Source organism: Dermacentor variabilis, unplaced genomic scaffold (genome assembly GCF_050947875.1).
Source record: "Dermacentor variabilis isolate Ectoservices unplaced genomic scaffold, ASM5094787v1 scaffold_18, whole genome shotgun sequence".
Lineage (NCBI taxonomy): Eukaryota > Metazoa > Arthropoda > Arachnida > Ixodida > Ixodidae > Dermacentor > Dermacentor variabilis.
The window spans coordinates 737,851-755,801 of record NW_027460346.1 but is presented as its reverse complement, the minus strand read 5'-3'; the positions used below and the strand labels follow the sequence as shown (position 1 = coordinate 755,801).

General features: G+C 46.7%; 1 protein-coding gene across 1 annotated transcript in view; it reads right to left on the bottom strand.

The window, feature by feature from the left end:
* Positions 1 to 1,025: 1,025 nt before the first annotated feature.
* Positions 1,026 to 17,951, bottom strand: part of LOC142568259 (putative cytochrome P450 12a5, mitochondrial) — a 240,628-nt gene continuing 223,702 nt past the window's right edge. Inside the window, exons 8-9 of the mRNA XM_075678244.1 lie at positions 4,857 to 5,090; positions 1,026 to 1,557 (exon numbers count right to left, since the gene is read on the bottom strand). Coding sequence (XP_075534359.1) covers positions 1,426 to 1,557; positions 4,857 to 5,090 — 366 coding nt within the window. The 3' untranslated portion in view covers positions 1,026 to 1,425. The remainder of the gene's footprint in view (positions 1,558 to 4,856; positions 5,091 to 17,951) is intronic.

Here is a 17,951-nt window from a genome sequence, read left to right as displayed (position 1 = left end):
ACGCGTCTTTTCATTTCCGAAGACAATGATAAGAAGTTGTGGGGAAAATTTAATAGTTGCTGGCATTATTGCGTCCGTAATTTTGTCGTAGTTATAGCGCATCGCTCATCGCTATATCAGCGCTGGGAGCGGGGCGCTTCGTGCTTTCTTTTGGCTCAGTACTTACGTTTTTTTATTTATTTATTTAGTAAACACCTTACAGGCCCTGTCGGGCATTAAGTAAGGGGGGCAATGTGACAATGAGATGTTGAGTACAATGGAAACAACTCACAAATAAATCTAACGCAACTGTATAGTGGCTGAACTAAAAAAAGCAAACGTGCTAATAAACCGTTACGTTGATCCTCGGTTTGGCTCTGCCTGTGTGCTTGCCGCTACAACATCACTACATGTATAAACGGGACTTCGGGAGTATGGCCTGTTGTGACATTGCTCGATTTCTATTCGCATTACTGTCGACAGTCCATCGTGAGATGAGTTCTGCAATAATTATTTTTTTCTGTAGTAGTTTTACGCTTCCCATTTCTTGAGTTTTCTCGCAAGCACATGCATTAACTTGTGGCCCTGGCGGAATCAGAACGGTGTCCTAAGGCCCCTGGACTTCCCTGAACAAGTCGATGCTTACAAAATTGAGCGCGCCTAAGTACTCCCGCTACCCCTCCCCCCCCGTTTTCATCTCGTGCTACCCTTGATCCGCCCCTGATTAATTGCGGTGTTGTTCACTCACTGTATAATCGTCTATTCGCAACTTTAAGAAGAGTTTGTTTTCTTCCTCCACGTGGTGAGGGCCCAGTTAAAGTTGAAGCGGAGTTGTAGGTGACTAGGAAGACGTCACGACAACGTAAATGTTGGCATAAGGAAGACGGTTTAACGGAAAGGACAGAGCAAGGCCGCATTCAAGCTTCTAGCACTGTCGCAGTAAAATGCTTATCTATTGCGCCCGTGTTTATTCTGCTATGAATATTTTGAGAAAAATAAATAGTTCTCACTGCTATAAGGAAGTGGCACCCAAGTAGTATCCTGAATGTTTTATTTCCAACACAGAAAATAGATACACTAAACCTTGCAAATCACGATCTAGGTACGAAAGGCACCTAGCATGGCCAAGGAACATAAGACATAAGTGATTGCTGAAGCGAAGATTGCCGCCATAAAAATGCGCTCTTTTATAGAACTTTGGTTCGCGCTTTCACAGCGCGACCTAAATAATAAGACTAAACACATTATAAACAAGACAACAAGCAAAGTATATATAGACGTACACACGATAATGTTTCAGTGTATTCATGCAAAAGAGCGCTGAACAAACATTTCAGACACTTGATCCCTCTTTCATAAACTGGGTGTAAAATTAAAAGCGCTGCCTGTTGTATATTTGGCAAGCTACAAGTCTTATGACGATGGTTGAATTGTCATTCGACGTATTTAAGCAGAACTTGAAGCCGCGGACTCTAAATCAGTGAATTGCAGTGTGACCGGTCGGTCAGCCCTTCCAGTGGCTTGCGTACTAAAGCCGATGGCGCCGTGGTGACTTTCAACTCTGTACCTCTTCAGTACCTGTGCAAGGAAAGAAAGAGAAAAGTGCGCAGCCTAAGGATCTGGTATAGGAAATATGTACACGCCCGAAAATTCTATCACTTTAGTCACTGCGTATTGTTGTCTAGTTTACCTGTGAAGGAAATGAGAGGTTTCTAAAGCAACGCTTTCTTTCACGGCTCCTTTAGCTATGCAGCTTAGGTTGTACCGGTGAACGTACACAGCGGGAGGCAAGCAACATGAGGCAGCACAACCTTTAAAGGTGTCCTCACCACCCCTCGATGAATATTGTGCAGTGAAGCCCTCTCAGCCAAGTTTTGCAGTCGTGCGCGGCGCGTATTTGTCCGCAAGCGAAGTGGCCTGTCCCATCAACACTCTTTTAAACAGAGACATCACTCTTATTCGAGCAGCTATAGTTCAGGGAACAGCAGATTACCATACATGCGGCTGCTATTGGCCTAATACCTGACATCATTCAAAAAGGGTGTTTGAATCAGTGTGCTTCTTCCTATTGTCACTGTGTATATTTATTGACGAAGTTTAATAAACAGGTTGAAGGAAGCGAAAATGTGTGCTTGGTATTTCGATAAAAACTACGCACTTCCGAAAGTATGCCTATCATGCCATCGTCTACGAACGCTCGGCCGCGCCAGTCCGCGTAGGAACTTTGGTCACACTGCTTATCAATGTCGTAGCCGTCGGGTCGCATTAACTTCTGGTATTTTCGACTACTCAACTAGCTTCTAAAGACGAAAAACTTCAGGTCAGATATGCTTGCCAGCGAGCGCTTACTCCTGACCTCTCCTGGCTTGACGCCTTAGAAGACCGCTTCGCTTAGAAGACTTCGTGCTCTGATTGCTATCGGTGGGTGACGTGACTCAAGGCCCGAGTGCCAACACCTGACGAGCGGGGTCCTCTGCTTCCCGAGTTGCACTCCCTCGAGGTGTGTCGCCATCATGGCCGAAGCTCATTACGTTAACAATCCTTTCAACGCGAGTCCGGAGTGCGGCATCCATTACTTAGCCGATGTGCGCACTGCCCAAGTACTCGCACGAGTGAACAAGAAGATAAACAACGTTCTACCCGCAGAAATTGTGTAATTGTCGTAGACATAAGTGCAAAAGAAAATGTGATACTCTTTGCGAGAATGGCCGCGCGTAGCTATCTAGTACACCTTAGCACAGCAAGTGGATGAAACCAGGTGAAATAAACCGTAAGCTGATGGATATCCTCCGAGTTTGGTACGCCATACGCGCCACAATCGAAAATAGTGGCGGCTACGTGAACATCGAAAATCAAACTTTGACGCACCACCGTGACGTTCGGTAGCCGGAGCGTTGTAGGCACCGCATCCTCCCCCCCCCCCCCCCCCACCGTAGCCTTCGCAGTGCAAAGCATTGAGAAATACCGCGAGCACCTTGAAGTTCACAGGCGATCTTTGATATCCAATAACTCCGCTTCTGCTGAACGCATTGAATTATAGTTTGTGGCGAAATATTCTTGAAATGCCCTGTTTTTACATCAAATGCATTTTGTGACTTTAATAAAAAGTGGTTCAGGACCATTTAAATTACGGCCCAGTACCGTGCCTTCACTTCTATAATCGTACTTTAATGGTGCGTACTACTGCAATGTCAATATTGACGCGCAAGGATTCCTCAATGCTCCGTAGCCCAACTGCATTTCTAGGAACACTTACTGAGCATCACTGAAAATTGTTCCTTCAAAGACACGAGATATCGTATAACTGTCACTATATTCATAATATGGTGTATGCATGCTTCCCAGAATACTTGTGGAGATTTATCTTCAGCCCAAGATACTTTTCGGGTGGGCTTATCTGATTAGGTTCATATTCAGCCCATTACTCCTGCAGCACGATTTACTCTTTGCGTGACTACTTTTGCGTGCACATTTTTATAACGGGCAGGAATGTGCAGTTCTGCCTCCTTTCTGCTCTCAATGTCACCATTGAATTAGGTTACAGTAATCTATGCGTTGTGCAAATATCGTCTGAGAAGCTGTACACGCAATCGAAGGTAATTTTTAACCAAAACACGTTAAATAATGAGCTAACTATTTGATTGTTAGCTGCTCATACTTCTTTCATTCAGTCCCTCTCGCTTCTTTCTTTGCGGCGGGGCATAGAAATCCAGATAGTACCATTGTTCCGTATGACGTCTTCGCGAGACTTCTCTGTGGCGCGTCCTTATTTTCATTAACAAAAAACTAAGAGTCTTAATTGGAACACGAAATTTGCGGATTGGCTTGCAATTGGCTTCACCGTTGGTCAAATCAAAGTGATGGCTAAAAACGTTAATTGCGAAAAACATGTATTAACGATAGAGCGATGACCAATGGTGAAACAAGGGGACCCAGCATTTTGATAAGTCAGGACAAGCTCACGTCTGTCTTCCTTGAATTTGTTTAATTGTGCAACGAAGAAGGTACGCAGCATACGATGGTGCATTGCTTCCCGTGCTGTGAAAAAGCGGCTAATTGAACGTCCAACATTTGACGCTGCAACAAGCGATTCCCACGGAAGGACGTGGACGGAAAGTTGGGCTATCCGGTGGCTGAACATATGTCATTTATCATGGGCAGTTCTTAGCTATACTCGGGCCGCTGAACATTCCACTAGATTGAGCTAATGAAAACGTTTATTTCGCAACAATTAGGATGAGCATCGTTAGTTGAATGTGCTTATACTGTTTTCTAATCGGATTAATTGTGGCTGCTAGATGGGGAAGTTATGCAGTCCTTCAAGCTGCTTTACTTCTTATTACCTGAATCTGAACAGAATTTAACGATTTCTAGCCTCTGTGGTGCTCTATTATTGACAGATTAATAACGCTTGCACACCCTGCTGTCTGCATGTAAATGAAGAGGGACCGAGCGAGAAGACCGGCTAAACATACACCGAAGAACGAACACGATAAGGTATTCAAGGAGAACTTTTTCTTGAGCTAGTTGGTGAATGTTATACTGAAGTACTAAAGCGCCATACAGACGACACAAGAAGAGACACGGTCGAGCGCTTACCAGAACTTTTTGTTGGGCTAGTTGGTGCATGTTACTGAAGTACTAAAGCGCCAAACAGACAAGCGCTCGTCCGTGTCTCTTCTTGTGTCGTCTGTTTGGCGCTTTAGTACTCCATTGCGATAAGGTATGTCCAGCCGACTTGAACGAACAAGGTCTGCCGGTACGGGTATTGCACATTATTGCTCAATGGTGAAAACGGAAGAGAAAGTGATAATAAAGTGATAGTATTGTTACTACATTTTTGGTTGAAAGATTTCCGTATGGTAATTCTTGCTCACTTGAGTCAGAAGTGTGCAGAGCTCCATCTCGGCGATCCTTTTACCAATGCACGTTCGCGGCCCTGTGCCAAAAGGCAGCGACGCGAACGGGTGCAGGGTCCACGGTTTAGCCTTGCCTGAATGATGCTCCTGCTCGCTTGACCTCTGCAGCCACCTCTCGGGCAGAAACGTGGTCGCTTGGCTGAAATTCTCCTCCAGCCTTCCGGCTACGTACCACTCGGTCCTTAGCACCACCTGAGGATTTTGAAAACGGTTCCGTAAAATATTCAATAGGTATCCACACATGAACGATCAGATAGACGCCTAGGTATATTCGAATATTCTACACAGGTTCATGCATTAATGCGCCTGGTACAACTCTTAAAGAGCGCAACTGACTGTTATGAGTGTCGTCAAGATGCGGAGTACGCGAAGTCTTCCAGAAGGGCGGAACACGTTTAGGCTTGAATTATATTTTATTACAGAACGTGTTCCCAAAAATTACTAATTCAAGAATGTATATATACAGGTAATATGTGTGATATAAAAGCAATAACGGTAAATTATTTCGGTAAAGGACCGCGCATTGAACTATCGGAGCACGAGATACAGCTTCGAATAGCAATAGCGACGAAGAAATTTCAAGCAAAATATATCCAAAACGAACACGGTCAGTTTCAGTTAAGTTAATAAGCTCAACGATTAACACCACAGAAATTTTCTGACTTTTCTTTTGTAAACACATATACTGTTGCTAGATAAAGCCAGTTGAGCAACTTAAAGACGAGCCTTAAGGACGCCCCATTTGCGATAACTAATTGATAGGAGACCATCTGCAGCGCTGGTCCTTTTACAGACAATTGTTCCCTGCCGTAGTCCACAGCGCCACTGTGAGCGAATATAGGAATCCAGTTGTGCTTTTCGATGCGAATTGTATCCTTTGCCTATTTGAGCTGTTTTAAATCTATCTATCTATCTATCTATCTATCTATCTATCTATCTATCTATCTATCTATCTATCTATCTATCTATCTATCTATCTATCTATCTATCTATCTATCTATCTATCTATCTATCTATCTATCTATCTATCTATCTATCCCAACACAGTGACCAAAGTTGTCTACCTGCTTGGGCCACTAGGTCTTAATCGTTATGCCATTGTAGTCGTTGCATTACCGTCTTTCCACCTTCGTGATCTTACTTTCGTAATGCCGTTGTCGTCGTCTCGGCATCCACCCCGACAGAGAGGCCAAAGTTGTCTAACAGCTTGTGCGACTAGGTATCAGCTGGTAGTCGTTATGCCGTCGTGGGCGTTGTACCCCCGTCATTACATCTTTGTCATCCGACACTCATCTTACCGCCTTTTTCACACCATTGTCGTCCCACACTCGTCTTGCATTCGCTATCACACTGCCACAGTGATGCCGTGGTGATCGTTCATTGTCGTCATTCTAGCGTCCTGATCTTACTCTCGTCAAACCGTCATCGTTACGTTTTCTACTCTGACCCATTTGTCCGTGCGGTATAATAGTTTGGGCCACTAGGTATGCGTTCGGTGCCGCGATGCCGTCATGGTCGTCGCACAATCGTCGCCATGCCGCCGCCGTCACGCTGTCGTCTTATTTTCATCACTTCAGTAACGACATCGCATTGTCGTCGTGACGTGGCCATCATACTGCCTTCGTCGTTCCATCGATGTCAACTTTTCTTCATCAATGTATTGCAATCGTACTATCGTCATTCAATCGCAAATATGCCGCCCTTGTCTTGCCGTGATCTTCAGACAGTCGTTATTATGCCCCCCATATCAGACAGTTGTATTGCCGTCGTCGTGCCATCTTCGTCAATGGACCCTCGACATGTCGTCGTTCCGTCATCCTCGTCATACAGGCTTCGTCATCCGGTCATCAGGCCGTTGTCTTCATACGCTCGTCGTCATGCCATTGTTTTCAGGTCGTTGTTATGCCATTGCCTTCGTCATACAGTCGTAGTGAAGCCTTCGTTGTCATAGCGTCGTCTTGATGCTGTCGCGGTCATTCAATTGTCATTATTGTAACTTTAGAAATGTGGCTCTCGTCATGCCGTCTTCGTCATACCATTGTTGCCATACAAATCGTCGTCCCGCTGTCCTTTCACTACCATCACTACTTCAGTATCGCCACACAATTGCCGTCATGCCGTCGGCTTCATCGACCTTCGTCGATCGATCGACATGATTCCATGTTCGTAATTCTACGTTAATTAAGCTGTCGTCATTCAGTCGTGATTATGCACCCGTTGTCATGCTGTTGTCGTCGTTGCGTCATCGCCACACAGACGTTTTCATGCATTCGTTGTCATATCATCGTTGTCATGTCGTCTTAGTCATGTCGTCGATGCCGTTCCCGCGTCTGCCCACAGTTGTTGTCATACCAACGTCGTCATATCATTGTCCTCATCTCGTCGTAGTCCCATGTCGTTGCAATATCTTCATAACTTAAAATCCGCATCTCACTGTCGTCATGCCGTCGTTGTTAAACGCCTTAGTCGTTCCACCATTCCTTCCTCATTGCATCTCCAGGCGTCGTAGACGTGCCTCCGTGCTCCCAGGCGACCTTGGCAAGCGAGTTACGTAGCAAAAGGGAGAATATCAGAGTATGTTTTGCAAAGGCTGAGCAACAAAAAATATCGGAATTTCGAATACACATCTTATATGAACGTCACAGCAAGAATATGGTCTGCGGCTACATTGCTCGGTTGCTATTGGCATTATCATTGACAGTCATCCTGAGATGACTTCTACCGTATTCTTTTTAATATGGTGAAGGTTACATATAAATATCGCTATACGATTACATAAATCATAAATAGGCGAAATTTTGTTACCAAGGTAAAGAAATTATGGCAGAACTCATCGCACGATGACTGCCGACAATAATGCGAATAGAAATCGAGCACTGTAGCAATAGACCATGTTCCCGAAGTCCCGTTTATTTAACAGATGTAGTGGTAATGATTACACTTCTATGGATTCGCCTATATGTCTCATTCTCCGGTGTCACCCTACTTTGCTGTGGCTATCGCTTGCCAAGGTCACCCATGAGCATGGAGGTATGACGACAACTGTATGACGCTGACGCAGTTACCATGAAATGCGGAAGAAGGAATGTTATAGATGACATGCGGATTATTAAATTATGACGATGGTATAATGACTACAATTTGACGACAGCGACATGAGCACATGAGATAAGGACAATGGTGTAACGACTATTGTATGACGACAACGGGAAGAAAAAGTCGCAGTTTCGTCAGAAAGGCGAAGCATCGATTGCGATAGAAAGTTAGTGGATAGCGATACGAAGTAAGGATAGTAGTTTTATCGGCCTACAACCGTGTAAGCATACGGATACTAACCAAAATAACAAGTGTGGTGTCATGCGCGGACAAGCAAACATAAGCACATCTCACTCGATGACCACGATAACTCGCTGTAAAAACGCTGGAATGAGGAAACGCGGCAGCAGCAGCGAGTGAATGGACTTGCGTGCTGCCGCTCGCACCAACGCGAACTAAGCCGCCGAAACACAGCACGCGACGGACCCTGTGCCCTTCGCAGATGGCTTTCAAGATATAGCGGCACGGGCGGGCGCGCGCGGTCGCTCGGGCCACTCGGAGTAGAACGCAACCCCCCTGCCTACACTCCCCACAGAGCCTTGCGCGCGAGGTAAGACTGCGTACTTCCTCTCCGCTTGCTTTCCTTGCGGGCGCGAGATTGAGCCGCGATCGCCGGCTCACCGTCGCACGCTTTCACTTGCACATAGAGCATACGGCGATCGGCGAAAATTTTATCGCTCTTGGACTTTATACGGAACATCACGATGATGCCGAAGGCTACGGTAGAAATCCGGTTGGAGTCTCCATATAAGGGCTATCGCAATAAAAGCGAGAATGACGGCTATATCACAGCAAATGTATGACGATGGTATGAGAAAAAAATGGATGATAGCATCTTTTTGACGACGATGCCGCAATGACGACGATGGCATGACGACGACGGCCCAAGAACGATTGAATGATGACAGCACAATTACCACAGAATGACGAAAAAGAAATGACGTCCTGGATCGACGACGTTGGAATGACCATGCCGGCATGACGACAACGGAATGACGATACTGAAGTGATGATGGCGAAAAGCAAGCATAGCGACGATGGCCGGGGGACAACGGCGTGACGGCGAGTGCATGATGTTGACTGTATGACGACGATGCAGTGACGACGATGGGACAACGGGATGACGACAATGGGATGACGACGAGTGCATTATGATAATCACACGATGACTGGTGTATTACGAAACCTGTATGACGACAACGGCATGACACGAGTCGGAAGACGCAGCTGGAGTGACAACAGTAGCACGGCTACGACGGCATCACGACATCGGTCTGACAATGTAGGCATGATAGCGACTGGCGATGGCGGCGTGAGAAGGGCGCTATAATCATCATTTATTGACGAGAGTATGGAAGCATAGAGGCGGTATGACGGCAATGGGATGACAACAATGTGATAAAGCTACAGAAGTGATGACAATTATAAATATGAGAGAATGAAGATGTCATGACGGCGACTATGTGACAACGATGGCGCGATGACAACGGCATGACGTGCACGAAAGCTGAGTGCTGAGTGCACGAAAGTGCACTCAGCTGCACTCAGCAAAATTGAGTTGAGTACAGCTTTCATTTCACGATATATTGGCAGGTGCGGACAGTCTGTCTCCTGTGGCACGTTACAAATGGAGTGAAGTGTGGCGCGTCTGCCTCGTTAATCGGGAGACCGCGAGAGGCAACGGGTGGAGGACGCGTGGGTGTGATTTACAGCAGCGGCCGCAGACCGACCTCCACACACGCAGCGCTTTGTTTACATGGAGACGACGCGTGCTGCTCTGGCGCCATCTCGTAGCCATTGTCGCCGCAAAGCGCTTCTTGCGCGGCATTGCGCTTTTGTTCTAATGCTTTCGCCTTACGTTCCTCCTCGGCATTTCGCCTCAGCCCTCCACACGTCACGTCACCATCCCCCCTCGGAAGCGTAGATGAGATCGCCCACGCGACTGGGAATGCCGTGGCCGCCGGCAACTCAGCGAAAGCTCAGGTCGTTTTCCGCTTTCCACCCCGTGATTTCACTGTAATATCCTTAATGCTACAATTCTCATCAACGTTTCCAGCTCTGTGGCGACAGTATTGCGCCGCTTATGGCTCGGGGTGACATTTACGAAAGCCTACTCGTTCCACATGGGAATGGGGGATACGCACATGTGCGACTCTTGTGGAACTATGGAAACGATTGAACACATCCTACGTCTCTGTCCCCAGTATGACGTCGAGCGTGAAGCTCTACGGACAGCACTAAACCAGCTAGACTCAAGACCACCTTTAGAAATGAAGGTCCTCGGACCATGGCCGCACGCGCCGATGGCACAGAAAGCCACGAAGGCGTTGTTGCAGTACCTGAAGTCGACTCGGAGCGAAGTGCGCAAAACTGTCTTTCCATCCCTATACCTTTTCCTCCAGTGCAGGGTGGTATACCGGACGTGCGTCTGGTTAACCACTCTGCCTTTCCTCCCTTCTGTTTCTCTCTCTCTCTCTTTTACTGTAGCCTGCTCTTCCGTTTTCTGCTATCTTCGCTCTCGCCCCCGCGAGAGCGAAGAGAGCCCTCGCGGGGGCGAGAGGACTTTCTTCCTTCCGCGTTGTGCTACGCGTTCGCTCTTTTATCCTTCGCTCTGCCAGTTCACTCGGCTACACCGATACCGATGCTTAACGCAGCGATGGGCGCTTAAAAGCCGTGCTCTAAAAGCTGCAATGACGGCAATGATATGACCACTATGGCATCACGACCTGGAACACATACATAAAGACCCAAGTTATTGGATCACTTGGCTGGAGCAGAAGGCGTGGAGCAGATGTAGAACACCGGGCCTCTAATCTGAAGGTCGTAAGCTCGAATACTTCTGCACTCCACTACATCTTCATGTTTGGAGGGGCGCCTGACACTGGTAAAAAATTGCAGAGAGCCAGTGAAGCTATACTAGCGCCTCATTACTGCAGCCAAATTGCCGTGCAACCAACTTAGCAAGGCCCACTAGGCTTTAACCCTCATTTGATTCATTCAACCTTCATTCCCTCACCAGACCAGCAATTGGCATCCCTGCTGCACTTATCGGCCGCTACCTTCCTCGTGAAGATGGTGAGTCTTGACGACGAGTCTTGAGTGGCAAAGCTGGAATGACTGCGCTGCAACGACCATAACGGAATCACAACCACGAGTCAGTACCTTCTGGCCCAAGCTATTAGACAACTCGGGTGACTGGATCGGGGTAGATGGCGTGACGACGACTGCTAGACGAGAGTAAGATCACGAGGATGCGATAAAGACAATGGAACGACGACGACAGTGTCACAACCAGGAGCACACACCTAGTAGCCCAAGCAGGCAGATAATTCGGGTCACTGGGTCTGCGTGAAAGGATGGATAGATAGATAGATAGCTAGATAGATAGATAGATAGATAGATAGATAGATAGATAGATAGATAGATAGATAGATTGGCTATAAACGGCTGAAGTAGGCAAATAATGCTATTCGCATTAAATGGCATTGTGTGATCCGTATCGTCCTGAGTTTTCAATAAACGGATAGCTTTGTTTTGTAGAATGTATAGTTGTTCTACTTTTTAGAAATGGGCTAGCGAAATAAATTTTGCGAAATAAACATAGACAGGAGAGCTTCCTTCGAACATGTAAGTTAGGTAGACCTAGTTGCGATTTCATTCAGGAAACACTCGCAGTAAGGAAATAGTTAAATAGAATGAAACGCGCTGCCCGATTTTGAACTGCTCCGATATCGTCAATTAAAGTACAAACAGCTGGATCCCATATTGCGGAGGCATATTAGAGCTTAGGTCGAAATAGGGTTAGACACAAAGTGAGCGTAAGATGCTTTGGCGCTTGGGAAAAGTTTCTGCGCAGGTAACCCAAAGTGGGATTAGCATTGTTGGCGATATGTTTAAATGAACATGCCATGAAAAGCTATTTGTTAAGTAAACACCGAGACGTTTATAGGAAGTGACGTTTTCAAGGGGTATCGATTTAATTCTGTATCAAAAGGGTAAAGGCTTGTTAGTACGGCGGGAAATTGTAATGCTTTGGCATTTAGCAGCATTTAAAGTCGTAGGCCAACTGTTTCACCAATTAGAGATAGCGTCAAGGTAAAATTGCAAGAGAAGGTTATCATGAGGGTTAGTTATTTGACGATAAAGAACACAGTCATCGGCGCAAATCTTTATGGATGGGAAATGCATTCGGGAAGGTCATTTATATATATTAGTTGTAATAAAGGGGCCAAAACGGAACCTTGTGGAACACCGGATTTTACAGGGGATGTAGATGATACAGTTATTAGCTGTTACAAACTGAGAGCGGTTAGAAAGAAAACATTCAATCCATTGCACGACGGGAGGGTCAATGTTTAGTGTATGTAATTTTAAAAGAAGCAAGCTATGAGGGACTTTATCGAAAGTTTTTGCAAAGTCGAGAAATATGCAGTCTATTATCGATCGATGGTCGATGGACGAAGCTTTGCTGTTTGTAAGAGAGAGTAGTTGAGTTTCGCACGAATAGTGTTTCCGAAAAGCGTGCTGAGCGGGACTAAAAAATGAGTTTTATTCAAGGAAGCCTATGATATTAGAATATGTTATGTGCTCTAATAGCTTACACGGGATACTTGTTAATGCGATTGGTCTATAGGTAAGAGGAGAGTGAGCGTTACCAGTTTTGAAAAGCAGGACCGCCTTACCCAGCTTCCAGTCCTGCAGCAGTGTGCTGTTCTCTAGGGACTGTGGAAAAATGCTGGCTGAAATGACTGATGAGTGCACTTCATTGTTTTTCAAAAATGTCGAGTTAATCTCATCCACACCATAAGAGGACGAAATCTTCAAGCCTCGGATCAGTTTCGTCACTCCAACTGAGCCTATCCCGATAGGATTCATCGTAAAAAAGTTGCAACAGCGCAATTTGGGTATTAAGGCAGCAGTGGTATCTGAAAAGCACTTTGCAAATACATCATTCAGCATATCAAAGCATTGGCCATTGGGAATGACTTGATCAGTGTCATCAGCAAGTTAAATGACGTTTTTCTGGGGAGGCTTGATAACGGACCATAATTTTGAAGGGTTGTTTGAAAGGTGGGAGGGAAGAGGGTCTGTGAGGAATGATTGTTTTACTTGTTCAAGGGCAGTACGATACTTAGCAAGGGTGTCGTGGTATACAAGCCAGCTTAGTGGGCTGTTGGTTAGCTTGGCTTTACAGAATAGCCTTTTTTTCTTGTTAAGCTGTCTCCGTAATGCTGTTGTGCACCAAGGGGATCGCTTGTTCCTCGAGATAGTACAATGGTACATACTGGTTGATTTAATGTGGTAATTTTGTTTTTGAATAGAATCCATTCTTCTTCGACTATACAGTCGAAGAAATCAGGCATGTATGTATAGACAAAGAACTGTAGTTATTGATTGATTGAACATAATCGGCTATGCCGTAGTTCCCAATCTTCTTAGGTGCGCAATGTGGGCGTGATACGCGGTTAGCTGATATCGTAAAGTAGATAAAGCAATGGTTACTCAAACCAGGAAACTATGTCATCGAGTGTACGAGATCGGAGGTAGTTGTTAAGACTAGGTCAAGTTGATTAGCTGAGGGAGGACGAATTCTGGTAGTTTTCAATACGAGTTGTGTAAAACCAAAGTCAAGGCTCAAATTCACAAAGGACATAATCTCGCCTGATGCACGCTTGACTATGAGAGTAGGGTGTGACCAATCAATTTTTGTCAAATTGAAGTCGCCAAGGAGGAACAGGGGATAACGTGGAAAACGCAGCACTAGGTCATTTAAAAGGTCATGCAATTGGTCGCAAAACTGTAAAGGGGCGTTTGGTCGCCGATAACACAGGCAAAAGAGCATATTTTGATGATTTAAAGAGACATGGACACAAACAATTTCTAAAGGGCAGTTAAGTATAATGGAAATCGACACAAGTTCAGCTTTTACAGCCATAAGAACCCCGCCCCCGCATTCGTATTTGCGGTCATGGCGGTAAATGCAGTATTTCTTTTCACAATGAAAAAGTTCTGTGCTGTCTACATGATCAGAGCCAGGTTTCAGTGAAGAGAGCAACGTCAACACATGAGTCCAGGACGGCAAATAAAGCTTCATGCTTGTTAAGAAAACTTCTTACATTTGAGAATAAGGAAGAATGGTCAAATCGCTCTACGTTCGAAGCACTTGCTTTGTTAGGACAAAGGCGTGTTTGATGCTGAATCGGAGTTAGAGTTAACACGTGCCCTGACGAAGCTTTTGCTTGGGGGCAGTTCGCTATTAGTAGCCGACGAGTAGACATAGCATTTATTATTCATGGAAAGTTTGTTATGGCGAATGGAAAATTTGTTTCCAGCAGCGTTTGCCAAGTCATACAACTTTTTACGTGAAGAGCACGTCGCTTTACAAACGTCTTCGTTAACGGACACTTTGGAATCTTTAAACTTGGCTCTCGAGACCAGAATGCTATCCCTGAGCTTGGATGACAGGAATTTCACCACAACTGATGAAATCTTCCAGACACAAATTTTCCTAACCTATGGCACGACCTATGCGCTCGTCACCCACACCGAGGTTTAGATGCACTGCTGTGTTCAAGACTGAACAAATCAGTTTTTCGGACTCCGCCCAGGTTTAAGAGGGATCATCAGGAAAGCCATAAAATATTAAGTTCTCTTGTCTGGACCGGTCCTCAAAATCGTCTAAGCGGTCGGTTAGTGCTGCAATTTGAGGGGTAACGTTCTCGCCTGCCTGCTCTTTGGAAGCGTATAATGAATTCTCTACAACAGAAAGTTTGCTATGCATGTCTGCTATACATGTCTGCCATCTGCTGCTCAAGAGACGTCTGAGCTTGCCGTCGTTCGTTTAGGGATGCCATAATTTCACCATGTTTAGTGTCCATATTTTTATGTAACGATTTCATCAGTGAGACCAGTTCTTCGTATTGTCTGTCGGAATCTTCTTCAGCACCAGGGTTGGATTCAACATCGCCACTCATGAGTAACAACTACGCAACATGGAAACATTCGCAACTCAATGAGACCAACACTTGTGGGCATGGAAGCAGCAGCAGACAAAGGTTGTCAGATCGTTTCCAGTAAAGCGAAGGTACTGAGCCTACCTGCACGAGAAAGCGAAAAGGCGTGTGGTTGGCGTGCGTAATTGCTGTGTTTCCATGCCCACTGACGGGGTTGCCGGGCCGCTGTTGCCTTAAGTATGTTGCACAGGATGCGTCTGTCGATGCGGATGGCAGGTAAACGTTGGACCAGATTTGGATTTCAGAAAACGGCGTTGGCGGTTTGCCGAGGGATGAAAGCCAGGAGGACTAGAGGGGGACGTCACAGATGGCGGGCGGCCGTGATACGGATCCAGGCACAGCGGAAGAAAAGTCCAGTGCTGTGAGTACTGTTGCGATCTGCACGAGAAAGCGAAAAGGCGCCTGGCTGGCTTGCATCATTGCTGTGCTCCCATGTCCGCTTATGTAGAAGTCTGGTTTGAGAACTATCGATGTCAGTGTAGGAGCGAATCCAAGAGGACAAATGCATTGCTGGTTTCCGCAATTTCCTCGATGTATGCGATAGTCGTGCCCTTGTGGATGTGCTTGAACTCCTCGCTGAAGTTTGTTAGCATCACTTTCGCTTTCCCTCCGTGCAGTGTGCGATCCTTTTTGCAACGCAAGTTTCAAGGTCGAGCAGTATACGTTGGTCGCCCTCGATGACGCATTCTACGTCGGCAGGTGTTTCGCTGCCGACGGAAATGACGATGCTGTAGCGAGGCGCGATGCTGATTCAGTTCTCAAGTACACTCAAAGCACGCTTACCGGAAGGCATCCATGTCGGTATCGCTTGGTCTGTGGACAGCGTTATCGACTTCAACCTTGGTTCTGGAAGTCCATGCCGAGAGTTACGTCTCACGAGCGCTCTTGGAGCACAACGAGCGTTGCAGTGTAGATCCGGTCATGAACTGTAATTCTTTCCATGCAGATTTTCGTCGGCGTTATGAGGTGTCTTCCAGCTGTCCGAATTTGAGGGCCGTCCCACGCAGTGTTGACTTTCTTCAGCTTAGCGGCGAATAATCGACTGATGACAGAGTAGTCGGCTCCTGTGTCCACTAAGGCGGTGACTGCATGGCCATGGAGAAGCACGTCGAGGTAGGTCGTTCTTTGTCTTGTGTTGCAGTTAGGTCTTGGCGCCGGATCACAGCTGCATCGTGTTGACGTGTGGCTCGTACGTCGCGTCGTCAAGTCTTTCGTAGGTGCATTGTTTTCTTCCAGGCTTCGTCGGGATGGCGGCGTCACATTGTTATGGCGTCGAGATAGTCTCTTCGGTGTCCTCGTCGGCGGCGGAGGATCTTCGTCAATTCGACAAAGAGCAACCGCACCTCCATCGCTAGCTGTCTCTAGTTCTTTGGGCATGGGCTCACGGACCGGCCCCCGCATGTCTGGGTTTTCCGGCATGTCTGGGTCGGCTTGTCGGAAGATGCGAGTCATCTCCTCCGTAAAGATCACGATGTCCTCGTTCTGCAGCTGCATGCAGGTTTCCAGTAAAGCTTGGGCTCGCTCTTTGCACAGGACGCTTGTGAACGTCTGCAAGAAGCCGTGGTGGAAGAGCTCCCATGTAGTCGGGGTTTATTCCCAGTCTAAAACCACGTCTTGGCGGCGTCTTCTAAGGCGAAGTATATGCCGGAGCTTCTCCTCGGAGTTCCTGTTGTTGAATGCAGCGAACCTTTCACATGTTTCCAGCCAGGTATCCGGGTCTTCAAATGATGACCCGCGGAAGGTCAGTGGTTCCCTGGGCTGTTGCAGCACGATGGGGGTCGCTGAGGCTGCCATTGAGGTTGTCTTGGCGACGATCTTCCTTGTCGTCTCAGGCAAAATCCGTGCTCTGGGGGCAGTCCTTGTAGCCTGCGGCTACTGCGCTGGTTCTTGGCGACGTTCGAGAACTCTCCATTGCGGCGGAGAGCCGCAACGGAAAAACTGCACAGTGCAGGATTTCACTGTGAGGTGGTCACCTCGGTGCTAGAAGCCCTTGCCAAGGAAGCGCGGGGCCCATCAGAGCTCCGCCCAAACGAAGAGCCACTACGCCGGAGACCTGTTGCCCCCTCCCCCCCCATTCCACACTACCACCAAATCTCTCACCGCCCCAGAAAGGTGGCTGGAAAATGTGAAGTCCCGGTTGTTTTTGCGGCGCCCAAGAAACTGGCGGGCATGTGCAACATCGTGCAGGGAAGGAAGAAAAGGAATGAATGCAATATCAAGCACGTTGACAGGTTCGTCCCAAGCAGAATAGGGTTAGTGTACCAGATACCCCTTTCATATGGCAACAGCTACATAGGGCAGACGGCACGGTGTTAAACATCAGACTGCAGAGAGCACCGCGCAGGGGTTGGAGGATTGGCGGGGGTGGCAAACTGGCCGACCATTGTCACCACTGTCGTAATTGCATGCCTAGGTTCCGCGACGCAAAAGTATTGAAGATGTTTGCATCACAACTGAGCCGACAAATCAATGAAGCATACTTTGTAAAAATGCAATCTGGCAGCTGCGTAAGCAGCTCTTCAGTGTCACTGAGTGAAGAAGAGCTCAATTATTTACATAGAAATTTGTGCCATTCACGCCCGCAGGCTAATGTTGAGTCATCGTTGTGTGATGATTATCAAGTGTGATTATGATGCATGTATGATGTATGATATATGATGCATGTGACATTCCTGGAGTAAATCTGAGTTGAAGTTCCGCGCTTGTGGCAGTGTGTTTCCTTCGTCGTCCGTTGTCCTTTGCGCGGTTACGTTATGCATTCAAATATCGACCACCAACTAGCCTGCCTTCCTCAGTCTCAAGGTTATGCCTAGCATTCTTCGTTCCATCGCTCTTTGTGCAGTCCTTGTTCTCAAGCTTCTTTGTCAGTCTCCAAGACTCTGCTCCATATGTCAGCACCGGTAAAATGCACTGATTATACACCTCCCTTTTCAATGATAACGGT